Source organism: Ochotona princeps, chromosome 3 (genome assembly GCF_030435755.1).
Source record: "Ochotona princeps isolate mOchPri1 chromosome 3, mOchPri1.hap1, whole genome shotgun sequence".
Taxonomy (NCBI): Eukaryota; Metazoa; Chordata; class Mammalia; order Lagomorpha; family Ochotonidae; genus Ochotona; species Ochotona princeps.
The window spans coordinates 33,191,938-33,210,682 of NC_080834.1; the positions used below are offsets into that span (position 1 = coordinate 33,191,938).

An 18,745-nucleotide genomic window follows, 5' to 3' on the forward strand; every position below is an offset into this window, starting at 1 on the left:
ATGGCCCAAAGTCCTGGGATCCTGCACCCACGCGGGAAACCTAGAAGAAGCTTCTGGCTCCTGGTTTCAGATCGGCTCAGCTCCAGCCATTGTAGCCACTTGGAGAGTGAATCAACTGACAGAATATCTCCCTCTCTGTCTCTCCTCCTCTCTGTATATCTGACTTTCCAATAAAAATAAACAAATAAGTAAATAAATAAATCTTTCAAAAAAAGAGAAAGTCACATACAAAAAAAGGAAAATGCTAAGGAAAAGGTTGTCATGATATCAAAATGTTTGCATTGCTTGCAAGTTTTTTAAAGATTTATTTATTTTCATTGGAAAGGCAGATTTACAGAAGAAGGACAGAGACAGAGAGAAAGATCTTCCATCTGCTGGTTCCCTCCTCAAGTGGCCCCAACAGCCAGAGCTCAGCTGATCTGAAGCCAGGAACCAGGAGCCTCCACCAGGACTCCCACGTGAATGCAGCATCCCAAGGCTTGGGGCCGTCCTCTACTGCTTTCCCAGGTCACAAGCAGGGAGCTGAAGGGAAGTGGAGCAGCTGGGACATGAACCAGTGACCGTATGAGATGTTGGGGCTTGCAAGTCAAAGATGTAGCCATTAGGCAATTGCGCTGGGCCCAGCTTGCACATTTATAATTAGGGTGTTGCTTTCTTTTTAAAAAATTGCTTTCCTAAAGATTTTATTTGGATTTATTTCTTCTCATCTTCCTTCGAGTCATACCAGACACCACCTCCGTCTTATTCACTTACTTATTCTATGCCGTTGAGGACCCAAACATGCCCACCTCAATGCAGGTGCTTTCCATGCCTTCTGTCCTGCTGAAAGAACATAGAAATCATGACTGTGACTGTGGACAGTCCCTTGTCTAAGAAGTGACCTTCACACGTATTCCCAGAGATCTTCCCTGCCCTTGCTGAAAATTCAGGGTTGCCAATGTCCTTGTCACTCGGGAGCCCCAGCCACAACAGTGCTTCTGTGTTATCGGTCATTGGAGGAACACCAAAACCACATCACTCACCAACAACTGCCGAGATGCTAATCTCATTCCCATGTCTCCCTGTTCTCTGCCCAGGGAAACCATCCATCACACTGTTACCTTTGCACTTCAAAATCCACAGTGTTTAAAAGGATTAGACCTATGTCTTCACGAACCAGACAGATTGAGGTTTTATAAAACAACACAAAAGCAATGTTTGTACTCAAATGTCAAACATTGTCTGAGTAGATTTAGTGTTCTTTCCATGAATAACATTCCATGCTGTAATTAATTTATCCATGTTCCTATCAGCACTGCCTTAATCTCGGACAAAAAAAAAAAGGGCGTGGGGAGAGGCAGGGGTGTAGGAACATGGTTATTTATTTTGGAAAATCTTTCTTAATGGATTTGTGTTCTTCTCAAAAACACTGTGAAGATTGTGTTTATTTGTCAGACATAAGGGTGGCTGTGGTGAGTGAGTTGTGGGCCTGTGGCCAGCTGCCTCATCTTCCTCAAATGATTTAAAGGGACCATGAATTGGTCCCAACGCCCCCAAGTCCTGCATGGGGGAATTCCAATGGCTATTTTAGTGCATAGTCTTGTTGTCCACCAATAGGCAATTTTACGTAGCATTTACTGAGCACAGTACATAGCAGAGACCCCATAGAATCCATGCTACACCATTGAGTTTGTGCAATAGAAAAGATAGTTCTTACCCTAAATTAATAGGTCCTAAAGTGGCAGCCCTGAGTCACCTAGCATCTCGGGGTAGCCCTTGTGAAAATTTGCAGCTTGACACATTTTGGGGGAAGAGAAGAAGAGCCATAGTTTCTCTGAGATTTTCGAGAAGAACCTGAAAAACATGAATCATGATTGCTCTAAAATGAGAAACAAACCCTACTGATCCGACACAGACCCAAAGCATCTGCAAGGTCCAAGCTGTTCAGTGAGCAAGCAAACTCTCAGGTGTACCAAGTAAAGGAAGAATCGGGCAGGGGGCTCCACAGAGAGTGAGCTCTGGAAGAGAAGGGCCTGGAACAGGGGGCCAGCCAAGTCCCTGCAGCACCAAGCTGGGGTGGGCCAGCTAAGGATACTGTTTAGGGGGTTGTGGCTTGTAGTGTCACTGCAACTCTGGTCTGCATTTTTGTTGCTCTGCCAGGGGTGGCCATGACAATGCCAGTTCCTTAGTATTGTGATAGAAATCAGAAATCTATATGAGAGGTAAGGCATATTTTCTTTTTTATATCCTAAAAGTGAGTTCAGAAGTTTAAAAAGCGGAGTCCATTGTAGTAGTTCAGTGGATTAAGGCACCACCTGCAATGCTAGCATCTCATATAAACACCAAATCAAATCCAGACTGCTTGTCTAGCTGCCTGTTAGTACTACCTGGGAGAGCAGCAGAAGACAATCTAAGTTCTTGGTCCCCTGCCACCCATGTGGGAGACCTGGGTGGAATTCCTGGCTCCTGGCTTTGACCTGCTCCAGCCCTGGTTATTGTAGCCACTTGGGGGAATTAACCTATAGATGGAAGGTGTTGCTGTGTGTAATTCTGCCTTTCGAATAAACAACTAAATAAATCTTTAAAACCAAACAAACCAAAAAAAAAAAAAAAAAAAAAACCTAAATTAAGTCAATAGGCTGTGCCAAGAATCTCAGAGCTGGCCAACAACCCACAGTTTTAGGCCTTTACAGGTGATGTAGGGTTTGAAAAAGTCCAGGAGCCTCTGTAGAGGAGGGGCAGCTGTTTGCAGTGTTGGAAATGGGGTGGTTCCTTGACAGAGTCTGCACAGGGGAATGGTGGGTGACAGAGAGGCTGCAGGCACCTCTTATCACACTGAAAAGCTTGGGAGGAACGTCAGTCGAGGAGCATGCCAGAGGGCAGGTCCTGCACAGGTGGTAGGTGGTTTCTTGTAGAACCAGAACAACCGAACTCCTTTGTCAGGGCGCAGTTCCTGCAGGTGAGCGCAAGAAACAAGGCAAGGAGTAGCCCAGACCATGCCAGGTATATACCCACCAACATACATGTGGGTCAGGTCTAGGACCTGGCCAGGCTAGACCAGTTCATAACATGCACTGGCAGATCTGAGAACCAGGATGGGGTAAAGGACAGGCCAGGTCAGGCCACAACACTAACCAGTCCACGTTAGGGCTAGGACTGGGGACTGGCTGGACTGGACTAAGCTATATCACCCATCAGCAGGAGGTGGAACTGAAGGTAGGCTGGATAGAGCCAGGTTGAATCACCCATTGGTGGATTCTGAGGTGAGGCCAGGCATGCCAATCTGAACATGGTAAGTGCCGGGTCCATGAGTCCTGGAGGCAGGGAGCCTGTTGGGGCCTACGTCACCTATCTGACTCCTTGGGCCTGCCTGCATGGTTGGTGCCGTATCCATGAGTCCCAGGGGCCAGGGATCCTTAGTTCCACCTGTATTGTGGGTGCTGGGTCCTTGAGATCCACGGGGAAGGGGTCTGGTGGGGCCTGCATCTTCTGGCCTGGGTCCTTGAGCCTGCCTGCAAGGTGGGTGCTGGGTCCATGAGCCCCGGGGCCAGAGCACTTGGCAGGGCCAGATCACCTGGCCTGGGTCATTGGGCTCTTCTGCGACGACTTGACCTCCTCAGTGGAGGAGGCAGGGCATGGACAGCAGGCCTGGATACATGTCCACTGGAGCCTGCAGAGGACATCTGGTACCATGGCAGAAGAAGGAGAACAGATCAAATTGGACAACTACCTCTACCAAACAATGACAGAAAAAAATCAGGGCAAATGGAGACTCCAAGGTCAACTATGTCAGCCAACGGACATGGGAAGGGTTTCCTCATCCTTGGATCAGTGAGATTGAGAGCATTTCAGAACTATCAAAAACACTTGGGCAGAACCCTCGAGCATGTGATGCATTGGGAGCCTGAGCTGATACCAGTGGCCTTTTCTTATCCCTGGGTACTGGTGGTTGGGAGGCTGAGTATGGCTTTTCCCCTTATCTCCTCCCTTTCCCCCAGATACAGGAAAAAGAAATGGAAAATGTGGAAACAATGATCATACCCACTTTCCCCTAATCCTCAATCATTCCTACTCTGATCAACAATGTGAACATCATTAAAAATAAAAATGAAAACAAACAAAAAGAACAACCTTCTAGGGGGTCTTGGGATCATGCCACGGGACTGCAGTGTTTGGAAACAAAGGCCTCCTACGTGTAGAAATTTAAGGCAGAGACAGGGTGTCCTGAGGAGAAACTGACGTAGGCCTCTTGCAACTGAGGCAGGAAGATCTTGGAGCATGAAAGGAAACGGAAGAGGTTTGGGAGTGCCAACGGCTGCTGCTGTCAAGCCATCCGGTGGGAGGTATGGGGGCAGTGACAGGAGACAATTTGGTTTCAGGTGGCTGAGTGGGTTCTCATCTCTCATCCACCACTATCGCCAGTCAGCAGGTGGCAGGATGGGCAGCACAGACACTTGCTCCTCTGTGACTCTGCCGTGGATGAGGCATCGTGGCTGTGGGTGCCTTTGCTCCTAGTTCACGCTCTGCTGCTTCGGAGTCAGGTAGGCAAGTGTGTACCATGGAAGATCCAAAAGCCCCAGGCTTAAGGGCAAGAATAGGAATTGTGGGGTAGACAGGCCAAAAGCAACAAGGCAGAGGCCAACTGGCCAGGCAATGTCCCCAGGCTGACACGGAAGTACCTGGATCCCCCTCCCCGCTAAGAACAGCCAGAGGGAAGGGTCAAGAATCGCGTGCTCAAGCCTGGGTCCTCTTACCTTCTCAGGCGTCCTGTGAGCAGGGACAAGGGTATAAGCAGGATGGCAAAGATGTGATTCTCCTAAGAGTGAAGGACAAGGGCCTGTGCTTTGCCTGTCGTGTGCCCTGAGGTTGAAGCACATGGAGCTGAAGCTAAAACCCTGGAAAAGACGGGGCAAGGGTCCAGTGTTGTGGCCCAGTGGGGGTTAAGCCACAGCCTAACCATAAGGAAGCACTGGCTCAAGTCCAGTTGTTCCACCTCTGATCCAGCTCCCTGCTGATGCAGCCTGAAAAAACAGCAGAATACAGCTCAGGTCTTTGGGCAACTAACACTGCTGAGAGACCCAGATGAAATACCTGCCTCCTGGCTTCAGACTGGCTTTTCCCAGGCTGTTGTAGCCAGTTTGGAGGTGAACTGCCAGCAGATGAAAGCTCTCTCTCTCTCTCTCTTTCTCTCTCTCTCTCTGCTCTTCAAATCTTTGCAAGAAGGAAAAGCAGTGGCCACAGTACCACACCCTAGTAAAAAGATCACTAATAGAAAAGGAAAAACAGAGAGAGGAGAAAAGGAGGGAGAGAGAGAGAGAGAGAGAGAGAGAGAGAGAGAGAGAGAGAGATTCGGGCGACCCTAGGGTTTTGTGATGGTTGTGTTAGTAGGATCTTTAGAAGACCAGCCATACCTGGATGACGGGAGATGTAAGAATTAGAGCAGACAGGGAGAGAGGGGAGAAGAGAGGGACACCACCTCCAGTTCCCCGAGAGTCACACAGGCACCTACTCCCATCTGGAATCCAGTCCCATCTTCCAGCAAAAAGGAAATGCCAACTAGAGCCCCATGACAGCAAGATAGCCGACCCCCCGGGATGGAGAGGACCTGAAGGGAAACCAAGATTTGGAGGAAAGAGAAGCCAGGCACGTTTTAGGTGGTGTTTATGTAGCTATTCCTAAATACCAAAGCACATTAAATGCTTGCCTTTTTTCTTTAAGATTTATTTATTTTTATTTGAAAGACAGATACACAGAGGAGAGGCAGAGAGAGAGGAAACCTTCCATCTGCCAGTTCATTCCCGAAGTGGCCGTAAAGGCTGGAGCTGTGCTGGCCTGAAGCCAGGAGCTTCTTCCAGGTCTCCCACGTGAGCGCAGGGTCTCGAGGCTTTGGGCTTCGGGCTTTCCCAGCCTGTAAGCAGGCAAGTGGATGGGAAGCAGAGCAACCAGGACACAAACCGGCACCCATATGGGATACCAGTGCCACCAGGGGAGTTATAGCCTACTACGCCAGGGCACTGACCCTGAGTTCTTGAGTTTTTTAAGGCTAACATAGAATAGCATAAAAAAGAAAAACAATCTCAGAGAAGCCCATCACTAACATTACCAACATTATGTTGTGTTTCCTTAGACTTCTGAGATAATGTAAAAGTGTCCAGGTAACACCATTGAGGCCCACGTGTTTTTCTGTGTGTGTGTGTGTGTGTGTGTGTGTGTGTGTGTGCATATGTGTGTGTAAGGAAGTAATTTTATTGGGGCCAGCATAGTAGCTCAACTGGCTAATCTTCCACCTGTAAGATCTGGCATCCCATTTGGGTGTCAGCTCATGTCCTGGCTGCCTCTCTTCCCATCCAGCTCCCTGCTTGTGGCCTGGCAAAGCAGTTGAGGACGGCCCAAAGCCTTGGGACACTGCACCTGCATGGAAGACCTGGAAGAGGCTCCTGGCTCCTGGCTTTGTATTGGCTCAGCTCTGGCTTTGCAGTAACTGGGGGAATTAACCAATATAAGATCTCTCTATCTTGTCTCTGAGAAATCTGCCTTTCTCATAAAAAAGTCTTTTAAAAAAGGAAATAATTTTATTTCAATCTGACAATGCTTTTTAAGAGTTATTTTTTTAATGTAACCAGGTTTTTAAATAAACACACAGTAATTATGCATATTCACAGGGAACAACCTGTCATTTTAATACATTTGCACAGTAAACAAACATCAGATTTGGATAACTAGTGTATCCCTCTCTCCTCAGACATTCATGGTTTCTTCGTGTTGGGATGTGTTTTTCACTTAACATTGTAATACAAGGATCCACCATGTTACAGTTATTTGGGAGAAAAAAAAGTAAATCAACAAAACATTTTTGATTAAAAGGATGGGAGCCAGAGAGAGAGAGAGAGAAAGAGAAGCTCTCCCACCCACTCTTTCACTCCCCAGAAGCAGGCTGGGCAAGGTAGAGCTACAAGCTGAGAACTCAATCCAAGTCTCCCGCTGACTGACAGAACCCAGGTCCTGTCACCTGTTGCCTCCCAGGGCGTCAGCAGGAAACTGGAATCAGACCAGAGTCAGTACTTGAATCAGTTACTCCAACACAAGAGGGAGGCACCCAGAGCAGCGTCTTAGCCCCTGCGGAGGGATGCCAAAAGCCTGTTTTCCTAGCTGTAGGCTTGTACTGGGTAGACTCCTGCATACAGATGCAGAGCCCATGCTGCATTGACCCAAGCCTCCCATCGCAAGAAAAAAACATAAAGAACAAAGAAAAGCAGAAAATAGGGTGCGGAAGGGCATTTGCTTCTGCCTTGACCGCCATTCATACCTCTGGGAGCAGGTGTTCCATAACCATTTGAGGTATGAGTGCCACGCACGTGCTGGGATGCAGGGAGAAACTAGAGGAGTCTGGTGGGCCTCTTGGAGGTGGCTGTGTCCAGACACTTTAGAAAAAGGACTTAGGGGATCCCCCAGATTTTTCTCTTGGCCACCTCCCGCTTCCCCCTGCCCCACCCCCGCGGTCCTACAGAGAGCTTTGTGTGTCCGCAGGTAGGTCGGGCTGTTAGATTCTAGTGCAGATTTTCTGCCAGCCACAATCTCACCGCGCCTCACTGGAGAGCATCTTTGAGCCCAGCGGCGGGCTGGAGTGCAGGGTGAGGAGGACTCCGGGCGTGTTGGGGTAGTCCCAGGGACCCGGAGCCCGCCGGGGCGCTCGGGCGGAGCAGGGCAGAACAGCTACCGGCTGCTGCAGGCCCCGCCCGCCTTGCGCGGCGCTGGCCCGCTGAACGACTGTCCCTGGGCTCAGCTGACCGTGTCCCCAGCGCTAGACCGGCGCGGACTCCGCTACACACCTGGCTCTCCCAGCGGTCCAGATCCGGTAAGTCACGGCTGCAACCGCCAAGCACTGCTCCCCGCGCGGGTGCCCGACTTAGGCGAGCTGGAGGGGGCTCTCGGAAGCAGATCTGTGGCACCCCAGGCGAGAAGCCCATCAGCCCTAACAGGGAGAGACGCGGCACTTCATCTGTCGCTTCTTTCCCCTCGGCCCATCTTGAGTCAATCTGTTAAACGAAAACATTGTTGCACTCTTTCTGAGTTATGGGTGTGGTCCTAGAGAAATTGGGGAAATACCTGAAAGCGTCCAAACAAAATTAAAATCACACCCCTGTCCCCAGTCTTTTCAGACAGCCTGGGCACAGGGTGCGAATCCAGAGGGAACCTCTGGGGTGGAGCTGGGGAGAGAGAACCAGGACAATTCTGGAACTCTGGAGTCCCTCGTTGTTAAGGGCATGGAATGCCAAGAACACTGCTGGTATCTGATCTCGGTGGTGACCTAGGAGAAAGGGGACTTTTAAGAAGCCCAGTCTATTCATGGCCCCTTTCCACCTCTGTTGGGGACCAAACCACCCATTTGGGTTTACCTTCAGATGAAGAAGTTCCCAGCCCCGTGAAGGGAGACCCTTAGTCCAATTAGAGATAAGCCAGAAAGTGGAGACTCTGCTGATCTCACAGTTCTTTGAATTCATTTGCAACAAGCATCCCAGACAGCTCCCTCCCTGGCTTTCAAGCAGCTGCCTCAAACTGTCCACTTTCTCTGGCCCCCACAGATGAGCCCCCACAGGTGAGCTGGAGATGATTGCGGAGGAAGGCAGGAGAAATCTCCAGAACCACAGGTTACTGGGAAGGGAATTGTCAGGGGAAGAATAAGACACGTGTTGAGAGCATCCCAGGGACTCACTGAGCGCAAGACAATTCCAGTGTCAGTTTCGGGTCGGCCGCCTGGTCCTTGGGTGGAACACTTACTCATGCATTTATGCATGCATGCCTACATTCCATGCATGCTTATTGCATTCACACCAGATCTCCAACAGTGTTCTAGTCACTCAGGAACAACAGACATTGGGCTCGCCTCCCTCGGGAGCTTGCATTTTGGTGGGAAAGATAAGCATGAAGCTATGAACATGCTATGCAAGGAAGCCATATTATGTTAGCAAGTGGTAAGTCCAACGGAAGAAAGGGAAGGGGAGGCCAAGGGAAGTGTTCCTGGTAGTCAGGGGAAGGGATGGAATTAACAATGACTCCCTCCTGCCTTCAAGGGAATAAAATGTGCTGCAGACACATACATTAGTATGTGGGGGAAAATGCTTTAATGTATAAATGAAGAGAAAGAAGATGAAAGTCAACATACAGAAGCCAAGTAGGTTGCAAGAAGCTTTCCTTTGATTATTCAACAACCTTTTTCCAGAATGTAGCATGTTTTCTCAATTATTCACTCTAGTTCCATTAATATGGAGTTCAGTTGATGGCTTCACAATCTCATTGAGCTCAGCAAATTTTTACTGAAATATTCTAGAGACTGGAGGAGAGGCAAAACCAAAACCCAGGTGGTTGGTGACCCTCCCAAGCTTCGGGAAGATGGGCAGACCTCTCTACACACCCTTGTAAGGCAAATACTGTTGTAAAAAAAAAATCTAGACACAGCCCTTGAGTGACAAATATTATCTGGTTTCTGAAGGGCCAGCATAAGTTTAAAAAAAATCCTGAATTTATTTAAGGGGCAGAAAAACAGGAAGAGCTTCCATCTGCTGGTTCACTCTCCAAATCTCTGAGTGGTTGAGGCTAGTCCAGGCTGATGGCAGGAGCTAGGAACTCCCAGGTCCCAGAACCCAGGTCTCGCAGGTGAGTGGAAGAAACCCAAACGCTGGAGGCATCACCACTGCCTCCTGAATCTGCACTAGCAGGAGGTTAGGAGTTAGGAGTTGGAGCTGGACTTAGGAACTGGAGCTGGAGACTGAATCGGTTACTTGGATGTGGGATACTGGTGTCTCAACCATCAGGATAGATGCCTGTTCCCAAAGAGCATCCACACTTCAGCAAGCAGGTATAGCAGGTGCTGCCGCTGCAGAGAGCGCTGACGGCCAGGAAGGTGGAGATCTTCTTTCAGGCACAGACCCCATAGTGTGCATTCATATTATGCCCCACCTGTCCCAGTCCTCAGAAGAGAACATCAGGTGCCCTGGACTTATTTCTTACACTAAGGTAGGTTTTCTTCTGCCTTCCTTCTAGGGGACTTCAGCTGTCATCCATTCTCTCTTCCAAAGCTCCTTCCCGTTTTGCCACACTGAGTTGAGCTGACTCAATGATCTGAACAGTCAATATTTTTGTCTCTCCACTCTTCAAATACCAACCTTCCTGGGAAGCTCTGGTAAGAGTGTCTGACTCAAAGGCTACACCCAACATGCAGCTGGCAGGTGGTAGAAGCTCTTTTCCCATTTTATGGGAAAACTGACTCTGGCTCTGCATGACTACATCCTGACTCCTTGGAAGACCATGGTCCCCTTAAGAGGGCCAATTACTCCAAGCAGGAGAGATGAATTGCAAACCAAGACAAAGCCAGTTCTCTGCCTGGAAGGTTCTGATGGTCTCACAGGGCTCTTTTCTGTTGTGTTTCTAGGATTTGGCTATGGAGTTGCAATAAATATGACACCAATACACAATTGCTTCCTGGGAAAATTAAGTTTTAGAATTGTTGACTCTGTAGGATCATATTCACCCAAATTAAGTTTAGTCACATTGCCTTTACCCTAATTCTGCTTCCTAGAGCAGATAGGACCAGACAACTATTTCTTCTCTCTCTCTCTCTCTCTCTCTCTCTCTCTCTCTCTCGTTCTGTCTTTAAGGCTTATTTATTTATCTGAAAGGCAAATTTACAGAGAGAGAGAAAAGACAGAGATATCTTCTATCCATTGGCTCGTACCTCAAAGGCTGGGGGCTGAGCCACGCTGAAGCCAGGAGCCTGGAACTCCATCCACACGTGTGGCATACCAAGTAACTTGGGCCATCCTCTGCTGCTTTCTTAGATGCATTAGCAGGAAGCTGGATCAGAAGTGGAGCAACCAGGACTGGAACCAGCATTCATATGGGATGTTTGCATCGTAGGGCATGGCTTACTTACTATATCACAGAGCTGGCACCCTAGATGACTATTTCAAGACTGGATCTCTTGCATCTTGGTTAAGGAAGGCTCTTCTGAGGAAATATTTCAGCAATGCTGGTAATAACACTGAGAGTGTTAATATCATTCCCACCTGGATGCTTAGCTGAGGCTGTGGGCGGCAGTGGGATTTCACTGAGCACTGAATGGGGGTTCAGGTCCCTGAGCTCTGACATAGGCATGCTGCAGAATCCAGACTTCTTGGAGGAAAGCTGGGAGTTGCCTACCAAAGCCTTACCCAGAAGTATGTGCCTGTGAAAGAACGGGGAGTTGCTAATGCTGGCCGTGCTGCTGTTCAGAAAGCGCCCCTGCTGTTATCAGTGGTGACAGCACACCCAAGGGAGTGGGTGAAATGCAGAGGAGAGGTGCTCACTGGGATCAGCCAGGCTTCACCCACTATCTCTTCTTCTCTTTGTTTAGCCAAGGTTTTATGGAACCCTTGGGTGCCAGAGTTCAAACAGGGCTCCATTTGCAGCTGCTTGGCTGATTTCAGTTTCCCAGAGCTCTGTATGCCAGGTCCAAGTTTTAAAGAACAGGAGAAAAAAAAATACACCAACCTAGACTTGGGTAAGCATCCCTGCCTCAAACCCAGGAAACTTCTAGAAATATTTCTCTCTCTGGATCTAGCAAAGCCTCATTGGAGAACATTGTGCTCAGGCTAATCAGCAACTGGATTTACTTGGAGGTGGACACAGCTTACCCAGCCCTCTACTTGATGGTAAGCTCCAGGAAGTTGTAGGAAGACAATCCTCATTTACATAAACCCAATTCTACCTGGTGAAAGTGACCAGTTCCTCAGTGTCATTCAGCTTAAACAGAGGGATTGTTGCCTTGCTACCAAGTCCTAGGTATTTCCTTTTCTTTTCCAGTAAAATGTGAATCAGTGGCTGAAAGATTACATTTTTTGTGTATTTGTTGATAGGAGATGCCCTTTGTCAAAGGACTTCATCTCAGGGGAGTTGGTGGTCTGTACTTGAAGGTTACTGTATCATTTGCTCCCTAAATCCAAGTGAACCCAACAGTATCAAACCCTCGCCACTGGGCATGCAGCCCCCGGGCATTGCAGTGGGAGTGCAGCTAGAGTCTGCCCTGAACTCCCAATTAAGCTGCAGATGAAACTCAAGGTCATTTTCACTATGCTGATCATTAAGAGGACTGGCTGGTTCATTTTGAGGCTCATTACACACTTACACACACACACACACACACACACACACTAGCCTACAGACCTTAGGGGCACACAGGGCATTTAACAAAAACCACACCATAAATTAAATGTCAGAAACTGCTGTTCTTTAAAGCTGCAGTAGTGTTAGTTGAGAGACAATGAGCTGCCCGCCTAACTAGGGGTGTTGGCATCCCAGGTCCCAGCAGAAGTCTGACCATTCTCTGCAGCTTCTCTTCAGGGTATATGAGACACGTGTCAGACCAAACAGGAAATAACTGTCCAGCAAGCAAGTTTGAGAATTTGACTATGAAATCATGCTTGATCCTCTTACAAACATTTTCCAAATATCCTACAACACCAAATGCTATTGGATTAACTCTCCAAGGTCCTGCACCTCAGCCTCATGGTCATGGTTACACATTGGGATTGCTTGTTCTGATTTACTTGCTCTTGCTGTGTTTTATTCTGAGACGGCAGAACCCCTGAGACTGGGTAATTTATAGGTAACAAAGACTTCTTAGTTTTCTTCAGGCTGGCAGTGCAAGGACAAGCCATGCATGTCAACCTCCGTTGATCTTGCATGTTACCTTGCGGAAACCTGGGAGGGGAGCAGCCACAAATGAACCAGGGGGACAGTGCCGCAATGGCAACTGGCAATATTTATTTCCAGGGTTCCAGTTTTTATGCACTCAGCAAAACAATAGTTCAAACACAACTCAGACTTAGGTCATGTCTGTAAACAAGGAGTTCAAGGAAAGCTAACAAGGTGCCTTGGTCAAAACACTACTGAAACGGGGAGTTGATAAGGAGTACTGTCTGTTCTTGGTTAGCTGGCTAGACAGAGCATAGATGTTCCCCTTCTATCAAGGACAGCACCAGAATACTTCCAAGGACTCACTGGGGGCAGGGTGCACTCTGGGCGAGGGGCACTTTGCCTACTCTTCCTGGAGCCTCTTCTCAGCAGGTTCCCACAGGCATCTGTTACCCCAGCTGTCCTGGTGGATGCGTTCTGACAATGCACATCTCATGAGGACTTTCTTGATGTGTGATAGAAGGTAGAAGGTGGAAGAGAAAGAGGTTATAGAAATGAGAGAGAGAGAAACAGAGACAGAGATGTAGGTAGAGATGGAGATGGGTAGAGAAATAGAAATAGCTTGGAGAGATAGAAAGATAGGCTGGAAACACGTGGTAGACATACAGAGATGGGCAGAGAGATGAGAGATAAAAGAGATGCCAAATAAATTCTGTTGTGAGGAACTCACTCTCAAAGTCACAACTTGAATGCAGTCCCCTTATCAACTAATCACTCCTTCAAGGCCCCAGCTCTGGACACTATTTCATTGAGGATGAAGTTTCCAGAACATGAACTTGTGAGACACATTCAAGCTTTCAAACAGGCCCTGAAACAGACAGGAACAACATGAATAACATCAGAATCTCTGAAGGTGTGGTGCCAGTGTGGAGACCCAGCCCGAGGGAGGTGCCTCTTGTGACACCAAGGACCTGTCCAGCACTGGTCAGAGCTTGGGCTGCTCTGCTTCCCGTCCACTTCCCTGCTCATGCTGCTGGGAAAGCAAGACAAGCTGCCCAGAGAACTAGGGCCTCTGCCACCAGTTGGGGAGAACCAGAGGGGCCAGCCTCAGCAGCCAATTGGGGAGTAAACCAGTGGATGGAATCTTCTTTCTATCTCTCTGCCATTCTGTCCTTCAAGTAGATAAAGCCTTCTGAGGCAGGATCCAATATCTTCACAGGTAATTCCAGAAGGCTCCCTGGCATGGTCAGCAGCAGAAATGCCAATCCCTAGGCTCTGCCCCAGACCTGCTGGGCCAGAGTCTCTCAATGGAACCTGGCCAGCCTCATTGAACAAAAAAAGTATTTATTTATTTATTTGAAAGTTAGAGAGAGAGAGAGAGAGAGAGATCTTCCTTTACATAATTAACTCCCCCAAGTGTGTGCAACAGCTGGAGTTAGGCTAAAATGGCCAAGACCCAGGAACTTCTCTAGGTCTTCCATTGGGTACAGGAGCCCAAGCATTTTGGCTGTCTCTACTGCTTTCCCAAGCACATTATCAGGGAATTGGTCTCAAAGTGGAGTAGTTGGGACTTGAACTGGCGCCCCATATGGGATCCTGGTGTTGCAGGCAGCAGCTTTACCTTCTGTGCTACAGCGCCAACCCCAAAGCCACCCTCCTTCTAACTTTGTGACTCTAACTCCCTCCACAGCATGAGTCCCACTGCCTTCAAACAAGGCCTAGGAAGTTTTCCAAGCAGCTGTTTCTTTCTTTCTTTCTTTTTTTTTTTTTTAAGTTTTATTATTATTGGAAAGCCAGATATACAGAGAGGAGGAGAGACAGAGAGGAAGATCTTCCGTCCGATGTTTCACTCCCCAAGTGAGCCGCAACGGGCCGGTGCTATGCCAATCCGATGCCGGGAACCAGGAACCTCTTCCGGGTCTCCCACATGGGTGCAGGGTCCCAAAGCTTTGGGCCGTCCTCAACTGCTTTCCCAGGCCACAAGCAGGGAGCTGGATGGGAAGTGGAGCTGCCAGGATTAGAACCGGCGTCCATATGGGATCCCGGTGTGTTCAAGGCGAGGACTTTAGCTGCTAGGCCACGCCGCCGGGCCCCCAAGCAGCTGTTTCTATTGGCTTCCTCCCTCCATGGTCAAGCCCATCTGGTTTTAAGTAACAGTAATGCCACCGGTGTAAACTAACTGCAAAAGTGACTTTTCAGCTAATTTGCTATATGGAGTTATTGTTGCTAAACCAATTACCACTTGGAACTCCAAAGATTGCCTGGTAGCCTCACGTTATGCTATAGAAACTTCTAATGTTAGCAGGAATATTTGCCAATTATGGTCACTCTGGGTTTGGGGGAATAAAATTATCAGCTCAAGCCTTACCTGTTTTCAAAGCAGGGTTCTATGCATTCATAAGTGGTTTCAAGTCATTTTTTAAAAAATGTTTGAGCATTGAGTTTGAATCTGTTACCGAATGATTCCTGCTCACCCCCATGGTTAAAATGGTCTATGTACTGGGCTTTTTAGGGGCCACTACTTGTGTGTCTTTTGAACCCCTGAAGCTCAACCCCTAAAAGGTTTCTGTGCTCAAACACAGCCATCTGTGAGCAGATGCTTCTCATTCATGGGTGGTTCCCCCTCACTTGACAAAAAAGAGAGCCACAGCTATTGGAAACCAAACCTGATGCCCCAGAGTCCCCAGTCTGTGAGCTGCCATTTCTTAACAAGGTGGACAGTCCAGTAAACTCTCACTTGAGCCCACTCTGGTGCACCTGCCTGTTAGGATCACTGCTCCATGCCCAGAACAGTGACGTGGCTTCCTACTCGACACAGCAAAAAGGACACCACTCACTGAGCAGGGTGAAGCACCCTCTGTATCCAGGTTCATGTGGCCAGGAAATAGCAGGGCCAGCATTCACAACTGTGAGGGCAGAGGTGTCCAGCCAAAGTCCCAGCTCCTTCTGCTCATCCATCACACTCTCCAAGACTGTGGTCATGCCTGCATTGCAACAACAGCACCACCACCACTACCACCACCACCACCACCAACACACACACACACACACACACACACGAACAAAACTGCTTTTAGCTTCCCAGTGATTCCAAGGCCTCCCAGACAGTATTCTCAGGGCATGTGCAGCCTCTGGGGGAATTCCACAGCTAATTCTCTGCCTACTCCTGGACATTCACTGATAGTTCCATCAAGGTGAAAGTGATGGGGAGATGCCGCCTCTCCCATGGCCAGCCATGCTCACTGCTGGGTGTTGCACAGCAGATCCAGAAGCATGGAGCGCATGAGCTATGACACAGAGTTAGCCATGGGCTGGAATAGGCTTCTCCACCCGGATGAACACAGTGACCCCTGGAGAGCTAGCTATTCCATGGTGAAAGAACAGATCAAGGCCCTTGTCCACTTTTTGTTGCTGGCCTAGTTGCCTATTCATTTCACCAATGGCTGCATAGTCCATGTCAAGGCCAAGAATATGGTGCTGGCATTGACTCTGTTTCTGGTGAGGACCCTGCTTGCAAACCACTGAGAGAGGACAGCCCTGAGAGACAGAGAGAGCTTGCGTTGATTGGAAAGTATGTCCTGGCATAACCCATGAGTTCATTTGTGGGGCAAGATCAACTCTCCAAGACCTCAACTCTCTACACTGGGGCATCAGGGACCAAGTCTCCCCTGTGGACTCTGGCAGACACATTCAGTCCATTGCATAGAGCATGTTGGGACTCATGGACAGTGCCTGCTTTTAGTTCATCATGGAAAGCAGCAGGAACTAGTTGCACATGTAGGGCTTTTGTCAGGTCCATTGGAGGAGAAGGTGGCGGAGGTGTGTCTTCTACTATTGATGGAGTTAGCAGGGAGTGTGTGCTCACCCCAGGTGAAGTGAGGGAGTGCACCTGCACACACAGAGCAGGTGTGGGCCATAGAAGCATACGGAAGGGACCAGTAATACTGTTTCACCAACAGAGATACACACTCTAAGCAACAGTAAGCTACAATGGCTTCCAGAGAAATGGGTTCCTGTAGTCCCCTGGAGGGTGAAGGGAGTAGGAGCTGTGGGCAGAGATAAAGGGAATCAACATATCAACTGACCAAAGGGAATCACTGTGTCAACTGGCGAATCAAGAGGGTTATACACAGTCACACTAGCACAGACCAAGGACTGAAGGACACAGTTCACCCATCACCTGAGATCTTGAAACACTGTGTGTGCATGCTCAAACCTGTGGCTTGGAACCACTGCTCCCTCCACTGTCAGACTGCATTTTGTTTTTCTTTTAGGAAGTGTGCTCAGGACCCGGAAGCCCAGGATGCTGCTGCCCAATGCCACAGCTATGACGTCCTTGCTGATCACGCTGGGGCAGAAGATGGCCCCACAGGACAGCAGCACATCCAGCCCAGCCCACAGGTCGCCGCCCAGTGACGACGGCGAGATGGAGGCGCTCTACATCCTCATGGTGCTGGGCTTCTTCGGCTTCTTCACTCTGGGCATTATGCTCAGCTACATCCGCTCCAGAAAGCTGGAGCACTCCCACGATCCCTTCAATGTATACATCCAGTCCAATGACTGGCAGGAGAAGGACAAGGCGTACGTCCAGGCCCGGGTCCTGGAGAGCTACAGGGCATGCTACGTCCTTGAAAATCATCTGGCAGTGGAACACCCCAATTCACACCTGCCTGAGCTGCAGCCTGCATCCTGAACCCCATGGTGCCCAGCTATGCCTAGGCAAGCCCCCACCTGACTGTCTGACCTTTCTAATCATGTGCCTGTGGTGGCAGATTCATCCTGTGCTTGTCAGCGGTGAGGGCCGAATCAATGACACTGCTCTCCTCAAATCGCATTCCTTCTGCTAAAGATGTCCCCCATTGCTGTCCCTTTCTTGGTCAGTGGACTAGAGTACCCAAGAACACAAGCTCCATTTTCCATACCTTGTGACAGACAGCAAGGCTGTGTGATGGGGCCCTCACCAGCAAAAGTGGGAATGATGAGGGTCCCCCGTCCCTGTTCCTGGCAGCAGGGACGTGGATGAAGTGGCAAACACGTATGATTCTGGAAGAAAACTCCATGTTCCCCAATGGCAGGACAACAGGAGTCCAAGAAGAAGGTGATGGCCAGGGCCAAGTTAGACTCCATAACACAGTGCGACTAACTCCACCTGTCCTTAAGTCATTGCTGTTTTTGCCTTTATTAAAGGCACAAAATTGTCCTGCTAACTAATAGACCTGACTTGTGGGACTTAACCCAAAGGCGGGCTTGTTCCAGTGTTTCACAAGCACAGCAATGTTTTGGGCCTTGTCGCTTCTTGTTGGGCTACTGTGAGCCTATCCACCATTCTTCCCTCCCCCCCAAGCACAACCACCCTACACAGCTCAGCCTAACAGGAACTTGCCTCCTACAAGCTTGGAATGAAGGAGAAAAAACTTCAGAGTAAACCAAGGAACATGCTCAATTGTCATGAGAAGAGGAAGACGGGGCCCTAGCACCCCGTGTGGGTGTGGGCGCCCTATGGGAGTGACGTGGTTCATCTCTCGGGTGTAGGACCTGCCTGTGGCTTCTGTGGTATTCCTCCCACCCCCCAAAGCATGCTGCAGTCCCAACCCCTGTCACCTGTGCCCGTGACCTTAATCTACACTAGAGTTTTTGCAGGTGTAATCAGGTGAGGCAAAGGTGAAGTCGCTGGTGTGGATCCTAAATCAATGTGATGGCCTTGCTGGGGCCACAGACACACACGGTGATAAGCAAGATGACAGTTCTGCCAGCAGAAGTCCTTGTTTCAGGTTGCTGCAGAGGCAGCCTGACCCTGCTTGGATTTGGGTTCCTGGCCTCTAGGACCAGGAAACAGGCGCATCTGTGACTCAGCCCTCGGTGTGGGGCACTGCCTTCTGCAGCCCCTACTGACCCTGCCTTGGTGCTGCTCCCTACTCAGTGGGTGAACTAGGGATGCAGGAAGATGCCACCTGCAGGGGCTGCGCCTTGCTGGCACTCACAGGCCTGTGCTGTGAGACCCGTCCTGACAGAGGCACAGAGAACAAGGACCCTAGGGGCACAGTTGCCTTGCCTAGAAAGTAGGAGGCCCTGCCACCCACACCTGGCATTTCTAAAG

General features: G+C 49.2%; 1 protein-coding gene across 1 annotated transcript; it reads left to right on the forward strand.

Moving 5' to 3' along the window:
• The first annotated feature begins 7,565 nt into the window (after nucleotides 1-7,565).
• Nucleotides 7,566-17,971, forward strand: KCNE1 (potassium voltage-gated channel subfamily E regulatory subunit 1). The gene is made up of 2 exons (XM_058661230.1): nucleotides 7,566-7,834; nucleotides 16,923-17,971. The coding sequence occupies exon 2, from the start codon at nucleotides 16,952-16,954 to the stop codon at nucleotides 17,339-17,341; it is 390 nt and encodes a 129-aa protein (XP_058517213.1). The 5' UTR covers nucleotides 7,566-7,834; nucleotides 16,923-16,951; the 3' UTR covers nucleotides 17,342-17,971.
• The last annotated feature ends 774 nt before the right edge of the window (nucleotides 17,972-18,745 follow it).